The 22,263-nt window shown below is 44.2% G+C and overlaps 1 protein-coding gene across 1 annotated transcript; it reads left to right on the top strand.

Moving 5' to 3' along the window:
• Nucleotides 1–7,661: 7,661 nt before the first annotated feature.
• LOC149301606 (uncharacterized) lies at nt 7,662–11,380 on the top strand. Its single transcript, XM_089483916.1, has 2 exons — nt 7,662–8,199; nt 11,313–11,380. Exons 1-2 carry the CDS (start codon nt 7,662–7,664, stop codon nt 11,378–11,380), a joined length of 606 nt encoding a protein of 201 aa, XP_089340042.1.
• The last annotated feature ends 10,883 nt before the right edge of the window (nt 11,381–22,263 follow it).

Here is a 22,263-nt window from a genome sequence, read left to right as displayed (position 1 = left end):
GTCTTGCTAATAAGGCATCTTTATTCAACATTATTTCCTGTTCTAGATCAGAGTCTGATTTGCCAATACCGTATTGTTTTTATCCATTAGGAAGAGCTCTCTAATTGTCTGTAAAAGAACCATGAAAGATCATAACCCTGATCATTAGGATCTTCTCGTCTCTTTATTCTATAACCAGTTCTATCTATTTGCATTGATTCTTTATAGGAGATCCAATTTGCGTCCTTTTTTGAATCTCTGGTCTCTTTTCTCTGGGACTTAATCTCGGCCTCCTTGGACACAGCTTTAAGGCACCTTTTGCTGGAAGTGACCCAAGAGCAAGACCACCAGGACCCCTGCCCACCTGATGGCCGACACAGAGGCCAAGCGGAAGGAGTTGGGCTCCAAAAGAAAGAGGATGCAAAGGTACAAGAACTCTTTGGTGAGTCGAGGTTCTTGACTATTAGTTTCATCTGTGTCACTGCTGGGCCAGTTCATGAAAGCAAGTGGAGAACATATGCTCCCAATTTAGCAGAGACAGTCCTGGTTAATCCTCTGTCACCCCACTTTTTCAGGGGCTTTTAAAAATGTTGCTCTCTCCTCCTCCCACTTTCCCCCTTCTCAGCTCACTTTAGTTCCTGAATGCCATTCAGTTTGCCCCCCATCAACTCAAAAGTGTGGAGAGGAGAGGAAAAAGAGAGGCAGGATATTGCCCTTCCCAGGAGGCTGAAACAAAAGCAAACTGCTGTGCCCTTCATAGCTTCTGTGATCTTCCTCATAAACAACTTTGGCCATCTTGACCACCTTTTGGTGTTTCTTGCCCACATGTGTCTTCCTTTTCCCATCTGTGAAATGTTGGGGGATATGGGAGAACATCTCTGGGTCTAAATATGGGGTGGGCCCAGTGGCCCTCAATCCCACAGTGCTCCCCAGAACAGTTTTTTAAAATTAACTTTTGCCTCTGAAATGTGGCAAGAAATTTCTAAATGCACTAATTCTTTGGTGGCTAAATGTACTGTATGTGTTGGGATAGTGAGTATCATAACCCATCCTCTATATCCCAGCCACGGCCTAAATTATATTGTTTCCTATATTGTATATTATATTGAAAGGATTCGAGACAAACTGGATCTCAAAGGCAGTAGCTTTTATTTCCTAACAGAATTTAAAGTTTATTTCCTGGATTGAATTCTGAAATGATGAAATAATATTGGATGAACCATGTGCTTTCCTCCCCTTTTGCTTAGGCACTTTCTGGATGAGGGCTATTTTCTGTTGCAGGTGACCTTTGGGGATGTGGCAGTATATTTCACTGCGGAGAAATGGAAACTGTTGACGAAGAAGCAGAGACTGATATACAGTTATGTGATGATGGAGAATTATCAGAATGTGGCCTCTGTGGGTAAGGAACCATAATCCATTTTCCTTTCTATGAAGACTGAGGTCCCTTTTATGCTAAATGAGCATGGTGCTATGATTCCACTAGAATTATAGATTCATAGAGTGGGAATAGACCACAAGGGCCATCCAGTTCAACCCACTTCTGCCATGCAGGAATACACATTCCAAGCACCATCCAGCCTCTGTTTAAAGCCCTCCAAAGAAGAGGACTCCACCAAACTCTAAGGGAGTATATTTAGACTTGCCATATCTCGCCTGGGGGCGGGACTTTCTTGGTTTTGGGTGGGTCCACACGGTCGCGCCCCAGTTTGGCCCCGCCCCTGGGATTCCCCCTCCCCCCCAGCGAGGCCCTGGAAGGCCTCGCTGGGGCTTAGGAGACACTGTCTCCCAGGCCCTGGCGAAGCCTTGGAGCAGCTCCGCAATCGCAGAGCCCTGGAAGGCCTCTCCGGGGGCTTGGGAGTCAGTGTCTCCAAGCCCCTGGCGAAGCCTTGGAGCGGCTCCGCAATCGCGGAGCCCTGGAAGGCCTCACCAGGGGCTTGGGAGTCAGTGTCTCCCAAGCCCCCGGTGAGGCCCTGGAAGCGGCTCCACGATTGCAGAGTCCTCCAAGGCCTCACTGGGACTTGGGAGACGCTGTCTCCCAGGCCCCAGCGAGGCCTTGGAAAATGTTTTAAAATGTAGGACCTTTTTTTTTTTTTTTTTTGATTTCCCGGCCAGGAAATTAAAAAAAAAAGGTCCTACATTTTTCCCAGTTTGGAGGTCCTCGGGGATGGCAGCCCTAAGTATATTCCACTGTCGAAGAGCTCTTACTGGCCCAAAGTTCCTCCTAATGTTCAGGTGGAAGCTCTTTCTATGTGGCTTGCATCCATTGTGGTGCCTCCTTTTCTCTGTAGCAGCAGAAAGCAAGCTTGCTCCATCATCAATACGACCTTTTCCAATATTTAAACATGGATATCATATCCACTCTTAACTTTCTTTTCTCCAGGCTAAACATACCCAGCGCTCTAAGCCGCTCCTCATAGGGCTTGATGGTTTCCAGATCCTTCACCACTTTGGTTGCCCTCCTCTGGGCATGTTCAAACTTTTCAACATCCTTTTGAATTGTGGGGCTCAGAACTGGGCACAGGATTATTCCAAGGGAGGCCTGACCAAAGCAGAAAAGAGTGGCACTATTACTTCCCTTGATCAAGAAACTACTCATATTGATGCAGCCTAGAATGACATGGGCCTTTTTAGCTGCCGCATCACACTCCTTGCCCATGCTCAACTTGTGGTCTACTGGGAGTCCTAGATCCCTTTCAAGTGTAGTTTAATTGAGATAGCAGCATCCTGTAGAATATTTGAATTTGTGGTTTAGTGAGGCATTATTGCTCGCCACTTTATAAGGATACTAAATACCCCATCGTAAACTGCCAATTGTCAGAACCAGCCTCTGTGGTTCATCCAGAATGGTATTGAGGTTTAGGGGGGAATTGTTAGTAGTTTAAATGTTAGTAGTTTTAAGTCGTTGGTAAGTATAATGGGGCCTAGAACGGTTTGGGGGAAGAGAATCCGTTGCGGAGGCTATTAACTGACTAGTTTTTGAGATTTGGGTGGCAGGCATGTCCCAGGGGGAGAGGCGTATAAGAACGGTGGAAGAAGAAGGCAAGAGGTACCTTGGCAGCTGGGTTGGTTAGGGGATGAAGGGGGAGGAAAGGGAGGAGTGTGGAGATAGAGAACGACAAAGGGAAAAGATTTCGATGCTTCAGAGACTGCTTAGACGTGTTAATGGATGCTTCTGCCAGAGTTTCTCAATAAACCCTTTGGTTCAAGCAAAGGACTTTTTAATTCTGAAATTTAGGATTTTGTGGGAAGGAAGCATGGAGATTAATGCTTTTCTCACCCAAGTGGTACTTAGCACATCACTGAGCAAATTTCCTACCCTTTTTGGTCCCTCTTCCATCCTTTTGAGGCTCTGGAGAGGGTTCTTGGGGAAAATATCTCCCTTGGCCATGAAATGGATCAGAGACGGCTCAACAGTGGTAAAACGGCCTCCCCTTCCCCAAAGGGATGTAATGGGATACTGAGGGGCAAAACATTATTCCATATTTTTAGGCAATACAATGTGGGGTGCCCCTGAGATCCCCTGGGAGCCAATGTGACCCCCCATGTGACAATAGTCCATCCCTGTCTAAGACATGTCTTTAGGTTGTTTTAAGGCTGCTCTCTGGTGCTTGATCCTCACCAAAATTCGAGTCCAGTTCCCAGTCCCCTTGCTCTGCCTTTCCCAATGAATCATTTGTATATTGATTAGCCATCCATTCTCAACAAATGGGCCTCAAAGTATCCCTTTTATGCATCACACTCTGTGGGTTTGTGTCTGTAACAGAGAGATGGAGGGAAAGTAAAAAATAGAAAGGCAGGGAAGAGATGCTGAAAATGAGATGCTGAAGTGGTGCAGATGGGCAAGAGGGAAGGCTGGAGAGCAGAGGGAGAAAGGAAAGGGGATCAGGCCTCTGGGAGCCAGGAGGGCAAGGCAGGAGCAAAGCTAGGATCACCTAGCTCTGTGCGGAGAGGAAGGGACCTCTGGGAAGGGCCAGGAGAGGGGCCTTGGGGATTGGGAGGCAGCCACCAACTTCACAGATTTTAAGAACTGAACTGGTGAGAACCGGCTCAGACCCTTGTTTTCAGACATATTTAGGGGTTCCATTTAGCAATTATGAGCAATGCATACGAAGAGAGGAAATGGCAACACATAAATTCCTTTTTCTCTAATGTATCTTTTCCAACCTGAGCCTGCTTAGCTCCATGGTTGATTCCAGAGGCTCTTTGTCACTCAAAAGTCTGGAGTCTGGGGAGGACACTCACAAGTGCTATGACAGTGATGGTGAACCTATGCCATGCGTGCCAGAAGTGGCACTTTGCCCAGCCCCCTTCCTCCCCACTTATCCTTCCTGCCCTCCAAGTGTCCCAAATGGGGCACTTAGAGGGCAGGGAAAAGTCCGTGGGGAGGGAGGCACAGGGGCTGCCCTGCTCCCTTCCTCTCTACTTACTCTTCCTGCCCTCCAAGTATCCCAAACGGGGACTTGGAGGGCAGGGAAAGGTCTCTGGGGTGGAAGAGAGGGGGACTGCCCATTCCTCTTCTTCCCCTTTTGCCTTTCCTCAGGATTCATCCCAACTATACCAGGCTGGGAAACACACAGAACTCCAGAGGCATTTCAAATAGGTTTTTGTGTTTTATTTAGGTGGAAAGTAAAACACACACACATATACATATATGTGTTCACGCGCACACACACACACACACGCACAAACTAGGTAACAAAGGTGGGAGTGGTGAATGGTATGAGACTTAGCTAATTACCAAGATCAGTGATGGCGAACCTTTTAGAGGCCGAGTGCCCAAACTGCAACCCAAAAGGCACTTATTTATTGCAAATTGCTGTGTCCCTCTGGCTTTCTAGGAACAAACTCTGGCAAAATCTGTGCTTGGATGATGGCACATGTGCCCACAAAGAGGGCTCTGAGTGCCACCTCTGGCACGCGTGCCATTGTTTCGCCATCACTGACCTAGATGGATCTCGAATCCAATTGCTGCGGGTCCAGAATGGGGAGAGAAGACAGTGACTTCAATGGCAAGTGGGGCTGGCGAGTGTAGAGAGGTGTTTAGCAATGTAAATCAACAGAGGGTCTGTCTGCAACTGGACTGACGCTGAAGAACAGCCAGTTGGGGCTGATATTTATACTGAAATTGTTGCTTGGGGACAGAAAGCGAGCATTCAAAAAGGTTTAAATTGGTTTAGAAAGTATTTTGTATGGGGAAAACATTGTCTGAAACTGAATTAAATGAAATGGGTGCTTGGTGGAAATACTTCAGCCAAAAAGGATTATCACACCAGCTCTCAGGTCCTTCTTGGCTCTGAATTCTGGTCCCATTCAAAGCCAATGTATAGCACAGTCTGAAGGCGACACTCCCAGAGCTCAATAATAACACAGCAAGAACAGAAGCAAATCTCCAGATATAGGTATTGTCAATGCACTAACCACTTTCCACACTTAAAAATAACTCACAGACACAGTTGATTTCCTCCAAGTCCTTGGAGGTTCTTTAGCTTGAGTTGCAATAGAAAACAAATATGTACCAGCTCTCATCTCCTACTTCCATCAACTTCACAATCTCTTGTACACACAACTCCAACCCACATCATTCCACATGTGAGCTGTATACTGTATTGGTTGTGAGTCATTGCCTGGTGCCACGCAGCATGAAGCATCCTCTGCAGTTCACTTGCATCATGCCATGTGCTCTGACTCAACACTCTATGGCAGTCTCACAGGAAATGATGCCACTTTTCAATCAAAGTATTTTTACATATATTTATTGGAATATTTTTCAACTGTCTGACTATCTGCTTCCACTGATTTCCTTATGGCAGTTCACCTACAATCTCTTCTTTGCTAGCTCCTAGGAGTAAGGATACAATCATTATATGGATTTGGGGCATCCAGAACAGGGTTATCCTCCGGTCACTCACACCAACTATATAAATTTAATCTCACATAGGGAGGGATGAACGTGGGGCTAAATCTTGGGGTAACACCTTCCTCTCTTAACGCTGAGATTTAGTCTTGTCTGTCATTGTCCTTGTTTACAGAAGAATTTGGGAGGAGGCGCAGCAGCAGCGAGGGAGAGAGGCAGCGTTTTTGGGGCTAAGCAGGCCCCTGGAATATCCCCCCTCCCACCTGGCAGCCCAGCAGCAGCGAGGGAGGTAAGGGCACCGCCCAGGGCCCTTTAAAAAGAGGCCCAGGAACAGCAGCCTCGGTGAGGCGGCGCAGCAGCAGCGAGGGAGAGAGTGTTTGGCGAAATTACTGATATGGGCAATAAAAAACGCTCTAGAACAAGCCCTGATACAAACAAGCAGAACAAAGCTTCCAAACAGCTTAAAATCGATGACTTACTTGTTAATGAGGAAACTGTGAGTATTCCATCTACATTGGCAAACTCAAACTTAGAATTTATAATTCCAACTGCTAACAACTTTCTTGTGTTGGGAAAAGAAAATGAGCTTTTATCTGAACTTTTAGTATCTTCAGGGAGTGAGCCGGCTAATATTCATGAAGGGGTGCCCCTGGAACTAAATGTGTCCGTATGGGAGAAACAGCCAGATACTGAGAAGGAACAACTCACAAAGCAAAACAAGTTAAATCCTCCTGATTTCATGACAAAACAATGCCTTTTAACAGCTCATACTGTTATTTCAATTTATGAGCGCTTAGGGAAAATTGTTAATCAGGTAGAGCTTCTCAAACATTCTTTCGAGACTTTCATGCAGAAGCAATTAGTGGCAAAAGAAAATTCAGATTATGTCAACAGAGAAATATCCAGTAAAGTGAGGATTCCCACTATCAACAACCCCAGAGGCAGTCTACCAGTAACTTCTAAGGAGATGGGGGAAAGAAACCACAGCAGGGTTTTGCAAGTAAACCAAGTTATGTTGCAAATTGCTTATAACAGTATAAACAACGGCAGATGGAGATCCAACGGTACCATTAGATCTTCGCTGAGCCAACTTCTACAGGTGCCCTCTTACGATATTGATATCCTTGCTGTGGAATGGCTTCCTAATATATCAACGTATAAGCGAATCTTGTTAACTTTTGAACAATCTACAATTCCTCTCATGTTGTTGAAAATGAAACCCTTTTTATTCATATTTCAAATAATTCCAGTACAGGTTTTTCGTGATCAAATTATATCTCCCCTGTTCCCTAATAAGCATGGTAATGGGGGGCTTGCAGATCAAAGTAATGCCCACTTGACAATTCCTAAAGGAATCCCTAAAGGGACCTTGAGTAAGACCACACCGAAGCCCAATTCAGTTAAAACCTTCAACAGTACGGCAGAGAGGCAACCCACAGAGAAACAGGCCACAGATTCAAGTGACTTAATAATCAATATAGAACAACATGACATCACATCCAGAGTGGACGACCTTAGAAATATGCTGCTTACTACAAAGGATTTGGCCATACCACTGTGGAATTCAATAACTACTGCTGAGGCCCATGATGTGGAGAGGGCTTTAGATATGAGTTCTATTGATGCTCTCTTATCAATGAATAAAAAGGACCTTACAACTATAATTCCAGTACAACCTTTGGAACCTAAGAGAGTTAACACTGTACCCTCTCTGCATGAAGCATCCAACAAACAAAAGGATCCAGCTCAAACAGAACTCTTGAACATTGATGATGACATGGACTGTACATCAGCTTGACAACTAAGCTTATTATGTTGGAATATCATGGGCTGGGGAAATAAGTTCCATGATGCAGATTTTGCAAATTACCTTCAAACTTTTAAAATTCTATGCTTACAAGAGACATGGGCTCTTGAAACTAATTTGCCATCTCTTTATGGATTTCAAGCATTTTCTGTTCCCGCAGTTAAAAGTTGTATAAGAGGCCGAGGTAGTGGTGGCCTCACAATATTCATATCTGTTGATTTGCAGACGGAGATTCAACCAATAACTAGTGCTCTTCCACATTGTATACAAGTGCTAGTCATCAAGAGCAGGTGTTTTGGTTCCTTAATTTGTATAAATGTTTACTTTCCCCCTAACTTAGCAAAGAACATAGGCCCTAACAATATTTGGGATAGCTTATCTGAAACCATATTTTCTTTGGAGAGTCAATATCCCTCTACAAGGCTTTTACTCTGTGGAGACTTTAATGGTAGAATTGGAAATGACTCAAGGCAGGTGGAGAGTACTAACCAAGGATCAACTGCTTATATTGTACCTGTTCCTAGGGTCTCAAAGGATATAATTACCAACAAAGCTGGCTTTAAGCTTTTAGAAATTCTTTCCTTGCATGGCCTGCAGTGCCTTAATGGAACCCATTACGATCTGACATCGGGTCCATATACTTATGTTACCAACGGGAACAAGTACAATAGATTATATAATAGTATCTGTAAATCTGGTTCCTGATATTTGTAGATTTGAAGTTATTAGTCGTGTTGAAAGTGATCATTTCCCATTGTCATTATTATTTAATACTGGGTCATTTCACCCCCCTTGTACTCCCCAAAATTTAAATTTAAATCTAAATGGAATTCATATGGGAGAACAGAGAATACGGTGGTCAATTAATTTGGGCATCTCAGTCCATCAGATGCTGGAGAGTATTACCTTCAAGTCCCTACAATCAGCTATTTTAAACTCCACTGCAGATATTTTACATATTTTTCAAACCATCATACAAATGCTTAGGCCCAAGTTGGTGAGTAACAAACAATTTAATCCCAACACGGTAGCAACTAACAGATGGTTTGATTTGGAATGCCGAAATGCTCGGAAAGCACTGATGAAGTGCTCTCGACAGGCACTTAGAAACAATGACAATATCTCTCCTGACATCTTAGCCTCTATGCGATCATCCTATAAGGCACTCTTAAAACACAAAAAAGATGAATATATTAGAACACAATGGAAACAACTAGCGCAAGCTGTTACAGAAAAAAATGAGAAACAGTTTTGGGATATTACTGCTTCTGGCATGAATAAGATTAGACCGGTTATTGTTGGGCATATTACATCACAACAATGGTATAGCCATTTTAGTAAACTCTATGGAGCTACAAATGCAGAGCATCACTCTTTTTTTGATTTAAAAACTACCTATCTGCCTCAATGGCCCCCAGTTTCAGAATCTGAGATAAAAAAGTTGATTGCAGCTCTGGCATTGAACAAAGCCCCAGGAGAAAATATGATGCCCCCAGAAATATATAAAAAATTTTCTGAATGGTGGGCTCCAATATTAGCTAAGGTGTTTACCCAAATCAATAAAACTGGGATAACTCCAGTAGGCTGGAAACAGAGCGTAGTTGTCCCCATATATAAAAAGGGAGATAAGCAAGATCCTAATAACTATCGGCCCATAAGCCTTCTGGACGTGGATTCTAAGCTATATAGTAGACCAGGGGTAGGCAATCTTTTTGAGCCGGGGGCCGGGTTGTTGTCCCTCAGACAACTGGGGGGCCGAAGCCAAAAAATAAATAATTAAATATTTTTAAAAAACAATAAATATATAAATAAACCAGGACAAATGTAGGACAAAATTTTCAAATGGAAGTCACTTTTTTTAAAAAAAATGGAGGACACACGAAAAAATTTGCTGATTTTTTAAAAAATGTTAATATAAATACATGTTTCTGAGGCTTCAATAGATAATTGCCCCCCAAAGGCCCCGGTGGCAATTGGCGGCAGGACCGGGCTGGGGCCGGTCCCAAGGCCTCGCCGGGCCGCATCCGGCCCACGGGCCGCAGGTTGCCTACCCCTGTAGTAGACATTTATTAAATAGATTGGAGGACTGGGAATTTAATAACCAGATTATTTATCCTGAACAAGCTGGATTCAGGGAGGGCCAGAGTACTATTGATCACTGTTTGACTCTTTATTATTTAGCCCTGAAAGGAATCGAAGGCTCTACAAAACATCTATTTGTTGCCTTTATTGATCTAGCAGCAGCTTTTGATTCAATTGACAGAAACTTGTTATGGCATAAATTGGCCAATACTAATATAGACAACTGCTTACTGTTTCTGATTAAGGAACTTTATACCAATACAACAGCAAGGATAAGAGTTGGTACCTCTGGTTCACTAACTGATCCTATTCCTACAAATAAAGGAGTTAAACAAGGATGCCTTTTGGCACCAACACTTTTTAATTTATATTTAAATGACATCATCCCAGCACTTTCTGGCCCAGAATTTTTTCCACCTACACTTGGATCAAAAAAGATCTCTATTCTGTTATATGCTGATGACATGGTTTTAATTTCACTTACACGTATAGGTCTGAGAAGGTTACTTTCCAAGCTGGAGGCATTTTGTTCCAAGGAAAAGCTTGTTATCAACTATAATAAAACAAAGGTAATGGTTTTTGGGAAAAGACACTCTGATTTTCGTTGTTCTATTAACAGTCATCAGATTGAACAATGCAGAGAATTTAAGTATCTCGGCATTTACTTCACAGAAAACCTCTCTTGGAAGCCCCACATAGAAGCTAGCAGAGCAGTAGCTGTGAGATCAATTGGAGCAATCCTTAGATTCTATAATCAGGCAGGGGGTCATTTAGTTGCACCTGCTGTTAAAATATTTCAGAGTAAAGTTATAACCCAGATTCTTTATGGCGCTGCCGTGTGGGGTTGGGATGATTCCCAAATGGTCAAACTGGAGGCCATCCAGAATATGTTTCTCAGGAAATTGCTCCTACTCCCTCCTGGCACACCTGCAGCCTTGGTCCGGGCTGAGGTTGGCCTCCCTTCCATTAGAGCTCGCATTCATTTTACTTTACTTAATTATTGGAGATCTGTTAAAGAGTCTACGGTTAAAGTTTTTCCTAAGTTGTGTTTTCAATATTTATCAAGCTGCAAAGTCTGGAGCTCAAGACACCAGAGGCTGCTTGAATCATATCCTGCTCTAATTGAAAATTCTTCCAGTTGGAACTCAAGAGAGAAACTCCGTGAATATATTTTTAACCATGATGTGCATCTGGATAGACTGGTTATTAATAATTCGAAATTTTCCAAATGGTTTAGATTATATAAATTGGACCATCAGATGGCTGTTTACCTAGGGAATCTTACATTTCTAAAGCTTAGGCAGGCTTTTACAGCTCTCCGCTTCCAAACAATGCCCTCAGCTATGATTGATGGTAGATATTCACATACACCTAAGGATTCCCGTTTATGTATTTGTGGAGCCTCAGAAATTGAGGATTTGCCTCATTATTTGTTTTCTTGCTCACTATATACTGGTCCAAGAACAAAATGTATGGGATCTATTCTGTCCAATTTACAGTCTAATACCATTTCCGAAAAAATTTATTATCTCTTGTCTGATATCGATTCTAAGGTAACTTATAAGGTTTCACTGTTTGCTTCAGCAGCAATCAAAATTCGGGCAAGGGTAATAGCAGACATTGCAGTTGATTGCCAGGGGGATGACCTTATCTAAACTTTGAAGCCGTTTTTTTTTTTTTTAAAATGTTTTTAATGATTGTTAGGTGGATGATTTTACCCAAACCTTGAAGTGGTTTTTTTTCTCTTCTTTTAACGTTGTCCTATTTAATTGACTGGAAGTATATTATGTATTAAATCTGGATGTTATTTGATGGAATATTTTATAATTCTGAATTGCTGTTATTGGTTTTATATTTTATCATGCGAATGGCCTTTGGCTTAAGCATTAATAAAGATTGATGATGATGAAAATGCAGAATGACATCACTGCTACGGAAGGCTCTCTTGACCAATCAGAGAGCAAGATGAAGGTTCTTCTGGAAGCTTCCGTGAGAAGGAGATATAAGGCCTGAGAGACCAAGAGACAGTTGGGGGAATTGTGTCGGTTGGAGATCAAAAGAGAGAGAGAGTCAAAGAGCGGATCTTGGAAGTTAGTCTCAGAATTGGACGCTTAGGTCTCTTTATTATTTTAATAGCTTGTATGAATTGAATATTATATACTTACAAATATTGTACCTGCAAGAATCTTAATATCTTGTATGACTTATATATCAGTTATATTTTGTTATTTATAATAAATACCTCCTTGGTGTATCTATTACTCGACGCTCCTTTTACACGTGTCTTGGCTCGGTTGATCCTTGGGAAGATCAGTAAAGTAGAAATAAGGTTCCTTAACTGGTCCCAGTGAAGGTTAAGGGAAACCCTTTTATAATTCCCTGGATGGAGGCAGCGTGATTTAAGGAAGTTAAGGGTCTGCTGGGCTAAGAGCCATAATGTCTAAATGTCTAATTAACAATTTGTAATCCACTATGATAGCTTTTTGGCTGAAGAGAGGGGTATAAAATTATTATTATTATTATTATTATTATTATTACAGGGCCGCAGTTTGGCTGCTTGGACCACCGGAGATCATCACAGAGAGTCAGTTGGAAAAGCCCATCTCACTCCAGAAAATAAAGGTACTTGAGGAGTTTGCACTCTGCGTCTTTCTGTAATAATAACTACGAAATTGATAATAGCATTTGGGACATTTAGTCTTTTAAAGACAAATATTTCAGATTTAAATGCTGCTTTAAAAGCTCTTTCCATCTGCCAGCTTTGTGCTGGTTTTGGGGGGAAATGAGGAAGTCTTGGGAGGGAGGGACTGCCAACAGAATTAGGAGATACATTGCAGGCTATGGACAGTTTGCGGCCAAGAAAGGTCCAAAACACACAGCAGCAATAGTCCAGTTTGAGAGCGCTTTAACTGCCCAGGCCCAGTGCTATGGAATCCTGGGAACTGGAGTTTATTGTGGCACCAGAGGTCTCTGACAGAGAAGGCTCAATGTCTCACAAAACTACATTTCCCAGAATTCCCTAGCACTGAGCCAGGGCAGTTAAAGCAATCTCAGATTGGATTATTGCTGCAGTGTGTTTGGGACTTAGGTGACCCTTGGCAAGTCACACTCTCTCAGCCTCAATGGCATTGGAAACCCCTCTCTGAAGAAACCTGCCAAGGAAACCCCATGATAAGGTTGCCTTAGGGTCGCCATAAGTTGAAAAATAACAACAACAACAACAACAATAATAATAGGTTTTATTTATATACCGCCCAATCACTGGGAATCCAAGCGGTTTACAATAGAGGGGATAATAGACGGTTCCCTGCCCTCAGGCTTACAATCTAAAAGACAGGACACAAACGGAGAAGGGAATGGTGAGGGGGGGAGGGGATAAGGTCCAGCATTTCTTCTCTGCCTCTGAGGCCTGGACCAAGGCAGATGGACCGGAGGGATGGCTCTTCTTCTTCAGGCTAGCCCTGGTGGAACTGGGCCAGCCTACTCTCCCCCTCAAAAAATACTTGAAGACACAAATGAAGAACAGAGGAAAGTCTGCAATTGTTTCACAGGTTGTACATGGGAATGGGAGGCAGTGTGGAGCAGTGGTTTAAGTGTTGGGTTGCAACTCTGGAGGCCAGGATCCAGTGCCCCACTCCTCCATGAAACCAGCTGGGTCCCTTGGGCAAGAAGCCATACTCTCTCAGCCTCAGGGGAAGGCAATGGCAAACCTTCTCTGAACAACTCTGGCCAAGGAGACCCCAGGAGAGGCTCCCAGAAGTCAGCAATGACTTTTAGCCCCTCCACAAAACACTACAAAGCCTCAAGAAAGAGCCAGCGTGGTTTAGTGGCTGGAGCATTAGACTATGACCCTGGAGCCCAGGGTTCGAATGCCCTCTTGGCCACAGAAACCCACTGAGTGACCTTAGCAAGTCACACTCTCTCAGCCTCAGAGGGAGGCACTTGCAAAACCACTTCAGGACAAATCTTGCCAAAAAAAGCCTGTGAAGGGATTCCCTTAGGGTCGCCATAAGTCAGAAAAAACTTGGAGGCACACAACAACAACAAGAGAAGTAACACCACTAACACAAGGCAGCTAAGGAGAAAGAAAGAAAGAAAGAAAGAAAGAAAGAAAGAAAAGAAAGAAGACGTGGGAGTTGTAGTCCTTGGTTCAGAGGGATTAGAGGGGCCTTACTGCAGGGCAGGACCCCTCCTCTTTCTGGCCCTGTGGATGCTGGGAGATCCAGTCCAGGAAATACACTTTAAATCACATTGGCAAGAGAAAATGCTACTACTGCCTTTCAGATCCAGTGTGCCCCAAATCATTTATGAGTCCAGAAACCCCTTTGTTAGGAGGTGAACACCAAATATCTCAGGAAGGCCCTATATCTCCCAATGCCCCCTCCCTCCAGGACCTCCTTCCACTCTTCCCTCAGTCTCTCTGTCTCTCCCCTGAAGGCCTCAAATGTCAACTGCCAAGCGCTCAGGCAGCCATTTTGTATTCAGCTGCCATTTAGTGTTCTGGCAGCCATTTTGTGTTCTGGTGGCCATTTTGTGTTCCAGCGACCATTTTGTGCTGCTTGTGACTGAGGAATAATGTTCTAGAACCTTCTCTGAGGCCTGAGTTGAACCGAAAGGCTCTTCTTTCTCTCCCTGAGGCTTCAGAGCGAGGAAGCCAGGCTCCTTGGGCCAAAAGGGAGGAAGTGTGTCCCTTTGTGCCTCTGGTCCTCCATTTTGGAGGAAAGGAATGAAGGAAGGAAGGAAGGAAGGAAGGAAGGAAGGGGAGGCAGGGACTCATGGCCAGTGGGGAGGCTGGGCTTTGGGGGCTGTGAGAGAGAGGTGGGGAAAGACACCCTCCCTTTGGGCCCTAGCTGGGGAGGATCCACCGGTCCTTGCCTCCCCCTTTGGGAAAGGAGACCCCCTCAGCCCCCTGGACTTACTCCTGCCACTCATTCCTAGAATGGCTGGGACTCAGAGGAGTTTCCTAGGCATTGTCACCTTCTGCCCTCCATGGCCATTGGCACTGACCTTTTCCCATTGCCTTCCCTCCCTCAGCCCTTGGACCTCCTCCTCCTCCTCACTCAGAGCAACCCTTCTCTACGGCTGAGCAGACGGCCTCTGACCCGAGGAAGCTCCGGCCTTAAAGGACTGCAGAAGAGCCCTTCCTAGGGCTGCAGGAATCAGGGTCTTTGTATTGAAGGTAGGTCTTTATTCCTGGAACTAGAAGAGGACCTTTGTTTAAATGTTTCAGCCCAGGATTGTGTGGAAAGGTTGCAGCTGAGAGAGTGAGCCATTGGGAGAATGAGTAACCACCAGGCCAGACAGCCTGACCCAGCAGAACCCTCTATTCTCCAGTGTTGCTCCAGTTGGAATCAGGCTAAAACTGGCCATTCACTGACACAGGTCCCACCATAGAATTGTGGAAGTAATCCCACATGGCCATTCCATGCCTGGTGAGAGTGTTGGGTGTGAGGGATTGAAGAAGCATCCAGCTGTGTTTATGTAGTGAGAAGCAAAATGAACACATCTTCCTCTGAGGGTCACTGGGGAGGTCAGGAGGTTTCAACAAATGATACACTCATTGCACATCTAGTTACGGGGACATAACCAGGGCCCTCTCCAATTCCCCATCCCCTAATCCCCCACCACTCCAAGAAGGCATGGAGTATATCTTGTGTAGGGGAGCTGCAGTGAATCTATGCTAGCTCCAGGGGGCTTTGTTTGGTGCAGAGGGAGGAAGGGGATGCCCAACTCTGCATCGGCCCAAAGGAAGCATATGTCACCTGCGTATGTCACCAGCAGGATTCTGTTCTCTGTGTCTTTGAGTGCTGCAGGGTTTCTTGTCAAGTCAATCCTAACCCTGGTACTTCTCTCAGGAACTTCATCTCAGCCTCCTTGTTCACGGCTTTGGGGCCTCTCTTGCTGGAAGTGACCGAGTGCAGGGCCACCAGGACCCCTGCCCACCTGATGGCTGACACAGAGGCCAAGCGGAGGGAGTTGGGCTCCAACAGAAACAGGCTGCTGAAGTTCAACAGCTCTTTGGTGAGTCACTATGCTATTAGCTTCATCTGTGTCACTGCTGGGCCAATTTATGAAAGGAAGCAAATAAAATACTGTCTGAGTTTGGCAGAGACAGTCCTGGTTAATCCTCTATCAAACCGTTTTTTCAGGGGCTTTTAAAAATGTCCCGGTTTCTCTCTCCTCCTCCCACTTTCCCCTTCTCAATTCACTTCAGTTCCTGAGTGCAATTGAGTTTGCACCCCATCAACTCAAAAGTGGGGAGAGGAGAGGAGAGAAGGAGACAGGATATGGACCTTCGCAGGAGGCTGAAGCAAAAGCAAACTGCTGTGTCCTTCCTAGCTTATGTGTTCTTCCTCAGAAACAACTTTGGCCATCTTTACTGCCTTCTGGGTTGCTTGTCCACATGTGTCTTGCTTTTCCCATCTATGAATTGTTGGGGACTATGGGAGAACATCTCTGGATCTAAATATGGGGTGGGCCCAGTGGCCCTCAAGCCCAGAGTGCTCCCCAGAACTATTATTAAAAATGATGTTTGCCTCTGAAATGTGGCAAGAAATGGCCAAATGCACCATAATTCTTTGGTCGCTAAATGTACTGTATGTGTTGGGATAGTCAGTATCCTAATCCATCTTCAATATCCCAGTCATGGCCTAAATTATATTGTGTATTATATTGAAAAAAAATCGAGACAAACTGGATCTCAAAGGCAGTAGCTTTTTTCTTGCTGACAGCATTTAAAGTTTATTTCCTGGACTGAATTCTAAAGTGATAAAATAATATTTGGATGCACCATGTGTTTTCCTCCCCTTTTGTTTAGTCACTCTGTGGATGAGGGCTATTTTCTGTTGCAGGTGACCTTTGCGGATGTGGCAGTATATTTCACTGAGGAGGAATGGAAACTGATGACGAAGAAGCAGCGACTTATGTACAATGATGTGATGATGGAGAATTACGAGAATGTGGCCTATGTGGGTAAGGAAGCTGAATTCATTGCCTTTCCTATGAAGACTGAGGTCCCTTTCATACTACATTATCATGGCACTATGATTCCACTTTAGAATCATAGAGCTGGAATAAACCACAAGGACCATCTGGTTCAACCCCTTGCTATGCAGGAATACACATTGAAAGCATTTCCGCCAGATACCACGCAGCCTTTATTTATAGACCTTCAAAGACCTTTAAAACCCATCAAAGAAGGAGTGCTTTAAAAATTAATAATAATAATAACAATAATAATAATAACCATAATGAGACACCACCATGCTCTGAGGGAATATATTCCACTGTTGAATAGCTCTTACTCTCAGGAAGTGCCTCCTAATGTTTAGGTGGAACCTCTTTTCCTGTGCCTTGCTTCCATTGTTCTGTCCTTTTTGAATTGTGGTGCCCAGAATGGGACACAATATTCCAGGTGGGCTCTGAGAGTGGGACTATTACTTCCCTTGATCTAGACACTATACTTCTATTGATGCAGCCAAAAATTGCATTGACCTTTTTAGCTGCTGCATCACACTGTTGACTCATGTTCAACTTGTGGTCTACTTGGACTCCTAGATCCCTTTCACATGTAGTTTCATTCAGCCAGGTGTCACCCATCCTATATCTGTGCATTTCATTTTTCCGCCCTCAGTGCAGTACCTTACATTTCTCTGTGTTGAAATTCATTTTTTTAGCATTGGCCAAGCTTTCTAGTCTATTCAGGTCATACTGAAGTTTGATCCAGTCCTCAGGGGTATTAGCTACTCCTCCATCTGCAAATTTGTTAAGTATACCCTCAATTCTTTCATCGAAGTCATTGATAAATATGTTGAATAGCACTGGGCCCAGGACAGAACCCTGTGGGACCCCACTGGTCACTTCTCTGCAGGATGAAAAGGAGCCATCATTGAGCACCCTTTGGGTTCGTCCAGTCAACCAATTACAAATCCATGTAACCGAGTGTTCAAAAAGGTTTAAATCACTTTAGAATATTTCCTGGGTGGGGGTGGGGGGGGGATGTTCTGAAACCAAATTGAATGCAATGGGTCCTTGGTGTAAATATCTCAGACAAAAATCATTAGTCAAAATGGTTTAAATCACTTTAGAATATTTCCTGGGTTGGGGGGGGGGGGGGGATGAATGGTCTGAAATCAAATTGAATGCAATGGGTCCTTGGTGTAAATATCTCAGACAAAAATCATTAGTCAAAACGGTTTAAATCACTTTAGAATATTTCCTGGGTTGGGGGGGGGGGATGAATGGTCTGAAATCAAATTGAATGCAATGGGTCCTTGGTGTAAATATCTCAGACAAAAATCATTAGTCAAAACGGTTTAAATCACTTTAGAATATTTCCTGGGTGCGGGGGGGGGGGGGGGATGGTCTGAAATCAAATTGAATGCAATGGGTCCTTGGTGCAAATATCTCAGACAAAAATCATTAGCACATAGAATCTCGGGTCCTTCTTGGCTCCAAATTTTGATTGCGTTCAAGAGCCAGTAAGGAGATAAGACAGAATTTAAAACCGATTTTGTACTTAATAACAGCCGCAAGGATCTCCCTAGCCAAAGCCTGGAGAAATGAGGAAGTCCCGACAGTGGATACTTGGTTATACAAAGCTTTGGAAATAGTGGAGATGGATAAAATTACAATGACACTAAGAAATGGAGTAGAAGAAGCAAATCAGATCTGGGACCCGTTAATAAAATTTTGTAAAGATAGAAGGTCAGCTTAAAAGGAATTTCTTAATAAGTTTTATTTAAAACTATCATTGTTTTTCTTTTTATTATCTAAATATATATTTTGAGACAAATTGGAAGAAGATCAGAATGTTACAACATGTTTTGTAAAAAGGCAATCTTTTATATTTCAAGATCATATACATTTATTCAAATACAAAGCTATGGTGTTGTGAAGGAATAGTACCCATATCAATTTAAACATCAATTGAGGAATATATTAGCACAGCTGTTAAGCTTGTATTTACATAGTTAACAAAAGGGGGGGGGGGGTTAAAAGGAAATAAGAAGACAAAAGCTTACGGTTATTTTCTTTCTTTTTATTTTATTTCATTTTCATTTCTATTTATACTGTAAAATTTAATAAAGATTATTTATATAAAAAACAAAAGCCAGAGTACATTACAATCTGAGGGTGACACACTCAGATGCAGCTCAACAATATTGGAAGTAAATAGCCAGATATATAGATATTGACAAGGCACTGACCACTTTTCACACTCAAAAATAAGTCACAAACAGTTAATAATAATAATAATAATAATAATAATAATAATGTTTATTTATATACCGCTTTTCCAAATTAGATCAAAGCTGTGTACAACAGGAAGTACAATACAAAGTAAAACAAACAAACAAACAAACATAACAGGCCTCTCTCCCCCTCAAGATGGTGGTCGGAAGAGGGCTCTTAGTCTTTCAGGCAGGCAGTTGGAGCGTGCCTGCCTCTCTCCCCCCAAGATGGTGGCTGAAGGGAGGGCTTTTCTTCTTCAGGCAGGCAGTTGGAGCTAGCCTGCCTCTCCCCCCCCCCCCCCCAAGATGGTGGCTGAAGGGAGGGCTTTTCTTCTTCAGGCAGGCAGTTGGAGCTAGCCTGCCTCTCTCCCCCCAAGATGGTGGCTGAAGGGAGGGCTTTTCTTCTTCAGGCAGGCAGTTGGAGCTAGCCTGCCTCTCCCCCCCCCCCCCCAAGATGGTGGCTGAAGGGAGGGCTTTTCTTCTTCAGGCAGGCAGTTGGAGCTAGCCTGCCTCTCCCCCCCCCCCCCAAGATGGTGGCTGAAGGGAGGGCTTTTCTTCTTCAGGCAGGCAGTTGGAGCTAGCCTGCCTCTCTCCCCCCAAGATGGTGGCTGAAGGGAGGGCTTTTCTTCTTCAGGCAGGCAGTTGGAGCTAGCCTGCCTCTCCCCCCCCCCCCAAGATGGTGGCTGAAGGGAGGGCTTTTCTTCTTCAGGCAGGCAGTTGGAGCTAACCTGCCTCTCTCCCCCCAAGATGGTGGCTGAAGGGAGGGCTTTTCTTCTTCCAGGCAGGCAGTTGGAGCTAGCCTGCCTCTCCCCCCCCCCCCCCCAAGATGGTGGCTGAAGGGAGGGCTTTTCTTCTTTCAGGCAGGCAGTTGGAGCTAGCCTGCCTCTCTCCCCCCAAGATGGTGGCTGAAGGGAGGGCTTTTCTTCTTCAGGCAGGCAGTTGGAGCTAGCCTGCCTCTCCCCCCCCCCCCCCCAAGATGGTGGCTGAAGGGAGGGCTTTTCTTCTTCAGGCAGGCAGTTGGAGCTAGCCTGCCTCTCCCCCCCCCCCCCCAAGATGGTGGCTGAAGGGAGGGCTTTTCTTCTTCAGGCAGGCAGTTGGAGCTAACCTGCCTCTCTCCCCCCAAGATGGTGGCTGAAGGGAGGGCTTTTCTTCTTCCAGGCAGGCAGTTGGAGCTAGCCTGCCTCTCCCCACCCCCAAGATGGTGGCTGAAGGGAGGGCTTTTCTTCTTCAGGCAGGCAGTTGGAGCTAGCCTGCCTCTCTCCCCCCAAGATGGTGGCTGAAGGGAGGGCTTTTCTTCTTCCAGGCAGGCAGTTGGAGCTAGCCTGCCTCTCCCCCCCCCCCCCCCAAGATGGTGGCTGAAGGGAGGGCTTTTTCTCCTTTCAGGCAGGCAGTTGGAGCTAGCCTGCCTCTCTCCCCCCAAGATGGTGGCTGAAGTTGATTTTATATTGGAGGTTCTCTATATTGAGTTGAAAAATAATACAAATATTTGCAAGCTCTCTTCTCCCACTTCCAACAACTTCACCTTTTCTTGTACATACAACTCCTATCCTATCCACACCAATCCGCATGTGAACTGCATACTGTATTGATTTTGAGTCATCTCCTGGTGCCAAACAGCACGAAGTGACCTCTGCAGTTAGCTTCCATCATGCCTTGGGCTCTGACTCAGGACTCTATGGCAGTCTCACAGGATATGATGCCGCCTGTCAATCAAAGTATTTTTGCACATGTTTAATGGAATATTTTTTCAACAGTCCTTTGTGTGAATATCTCCTTCTAGTGATTCCCCTAAGGTAGACCCCCTCCAATCTCTTCTTTGTTGACTCTTATAAGTAAATATACAATCGTTCCATGGATTTAGGGCCATAAGCGGCAGGGTGATGCTTCGGTTACTCACAGAAACTTTCTTAATTTTATTAATAAGGAGGGATTCATGAGGGCTAAATCATGGGGTAACACCCTCCTCTCTTAAGTCTGATTTTCAGTCTCATCTGTGCTTGTCTTTCTTTACAGAAGAACACTTGAGTCATGAGAGAGTCCACACAGGAAAGAAGTCACATAAATGTCAGCATTGTGGGAAACATTTTGCTTACAAGTCAGTCCTTGTCATACATCAGAGATTCCACACAGGAGCGAAGCCATACAAATGCCAGCATTGTGGGAAATGTTTTTCTATGAAGTCACACCTAGTGACACATCAGAGAGTCCACACAGGAGAGAAGCCATACAAATGCCAACATTGTGGGAAATGTTTTTCTCGGAAGTCAGACCTAGTGACACATCAGAGAGTCCACACAGGAGAGAAGCCATACAAATGCCAGCGTTGTGGGAAATGTTTTTCTCAGAACTCAGACCTAGTGATACATCAGAGAGTCCACACAGGAGAGAAGCCATACAAATGCCACCAATGTGGGAAGTGTTTTTCTTTAAAGTCATACCTAGTGATACATCAGAGAGTCCACACAGGAGCGAAGCCATACAAATGCCAGCATTGTGGGAAATGTTTTTCTATGAAGTCACACCTAGTGACACATCAGAGAGTCCACACAGGAGAGAAGCCATACAAATGCCACCAATGTGGGAAGTGTTTTTCTTCAAAGTCATACCTAGTGAAACATCAGAGAGGCCACACAGGAGAGAAGCCACACAAATCCCAGTAGTGAACTAATATTATTTTTGTCAATAAGGAATATAAAAATATATATGTTCAATCCAGTGGTGCTAAGAAAAGGCTCTTGTGATTTTGCTGGTAAGGTTTGTCTATCTATATGTCTATGTTTTAAGGTTGTATTTTGTTAAGTTTGGGTTTTTATTGGTAATAGTACATGTAGATAATTACTTTGGGTTGTAAATTGTAGGTTAGGTAGTTGGGGGCTGGGATTTGTTATATATGTGTTATGGGAATGACAGCTTTTGGAATTTGTGGGATGTTGGCTGAAGAAAGTTGGAGGTTGGTATTAAAAGAAAGGGCTAGTTTGTGGGAATGGCAAAGGGGGCCTTGTTACTTGTGGGGCACAGACTGTGGGAATTGGAGGTGGGGGCTATATTTGGAAGAGGGTGATATTTTAGGTTTTGGGGTTTTGATATATTGTTTGGATTGGAGTGGGCAGTTATGGCTTAAACACTGAATTTCTATGTGTTCTCAATAAAGTTCTTTGCTATTTCAACACACTGGACTCTTTGATGCACAGAAGTTCTGCATTTGCCCAAACTGAACCTTTCTTGTCTCATCAGTCCTCAGCTCCATTCCCAGCCATAACAACAGCAGAGGCAAACACACACACAAACATACAGGATACACAGAT

The sequence above is a fragment of the Sceloporus occidentalis genome, unplaced genomic scaffold (assembly GCF_023333645.1).
Source record: "Sceloporus occidentalis isolate IW3139 unplaced genomic scaffold, rSceOcc1.0.p SCAF_21, whole genome shotgun sequence".
NCBI lineage: Eukaryota > Metazoa > Chordata > Lepidosauria > Squamata > Phrynosomatidae > Sceloporus > Sceloporus occidentalis.
Note: the sequence above shows the minus strand (reverse complement) of the source record. Positions and strands in the feature narration are given on the sequence as shown.

What these genes read in the sequence shown, in the direction of transcription:
- LOC149301606 (XM_089483916.1), top strand. Translation starts at nt 7,662, where the DNA reads ATGGGCTGGGGAAATAAGTTCCATGATGCAGATTTTGCAAATTACCTT. An exon ending in TATAATTACCAACAAAGCTG is followed by an intron (nt 8,200 to 11,312) that starts GCTTTAAGCTTT and finishes TTGCTTCAGCAG; the next exon opens with CAATCAAAATTCGGGCAAGG.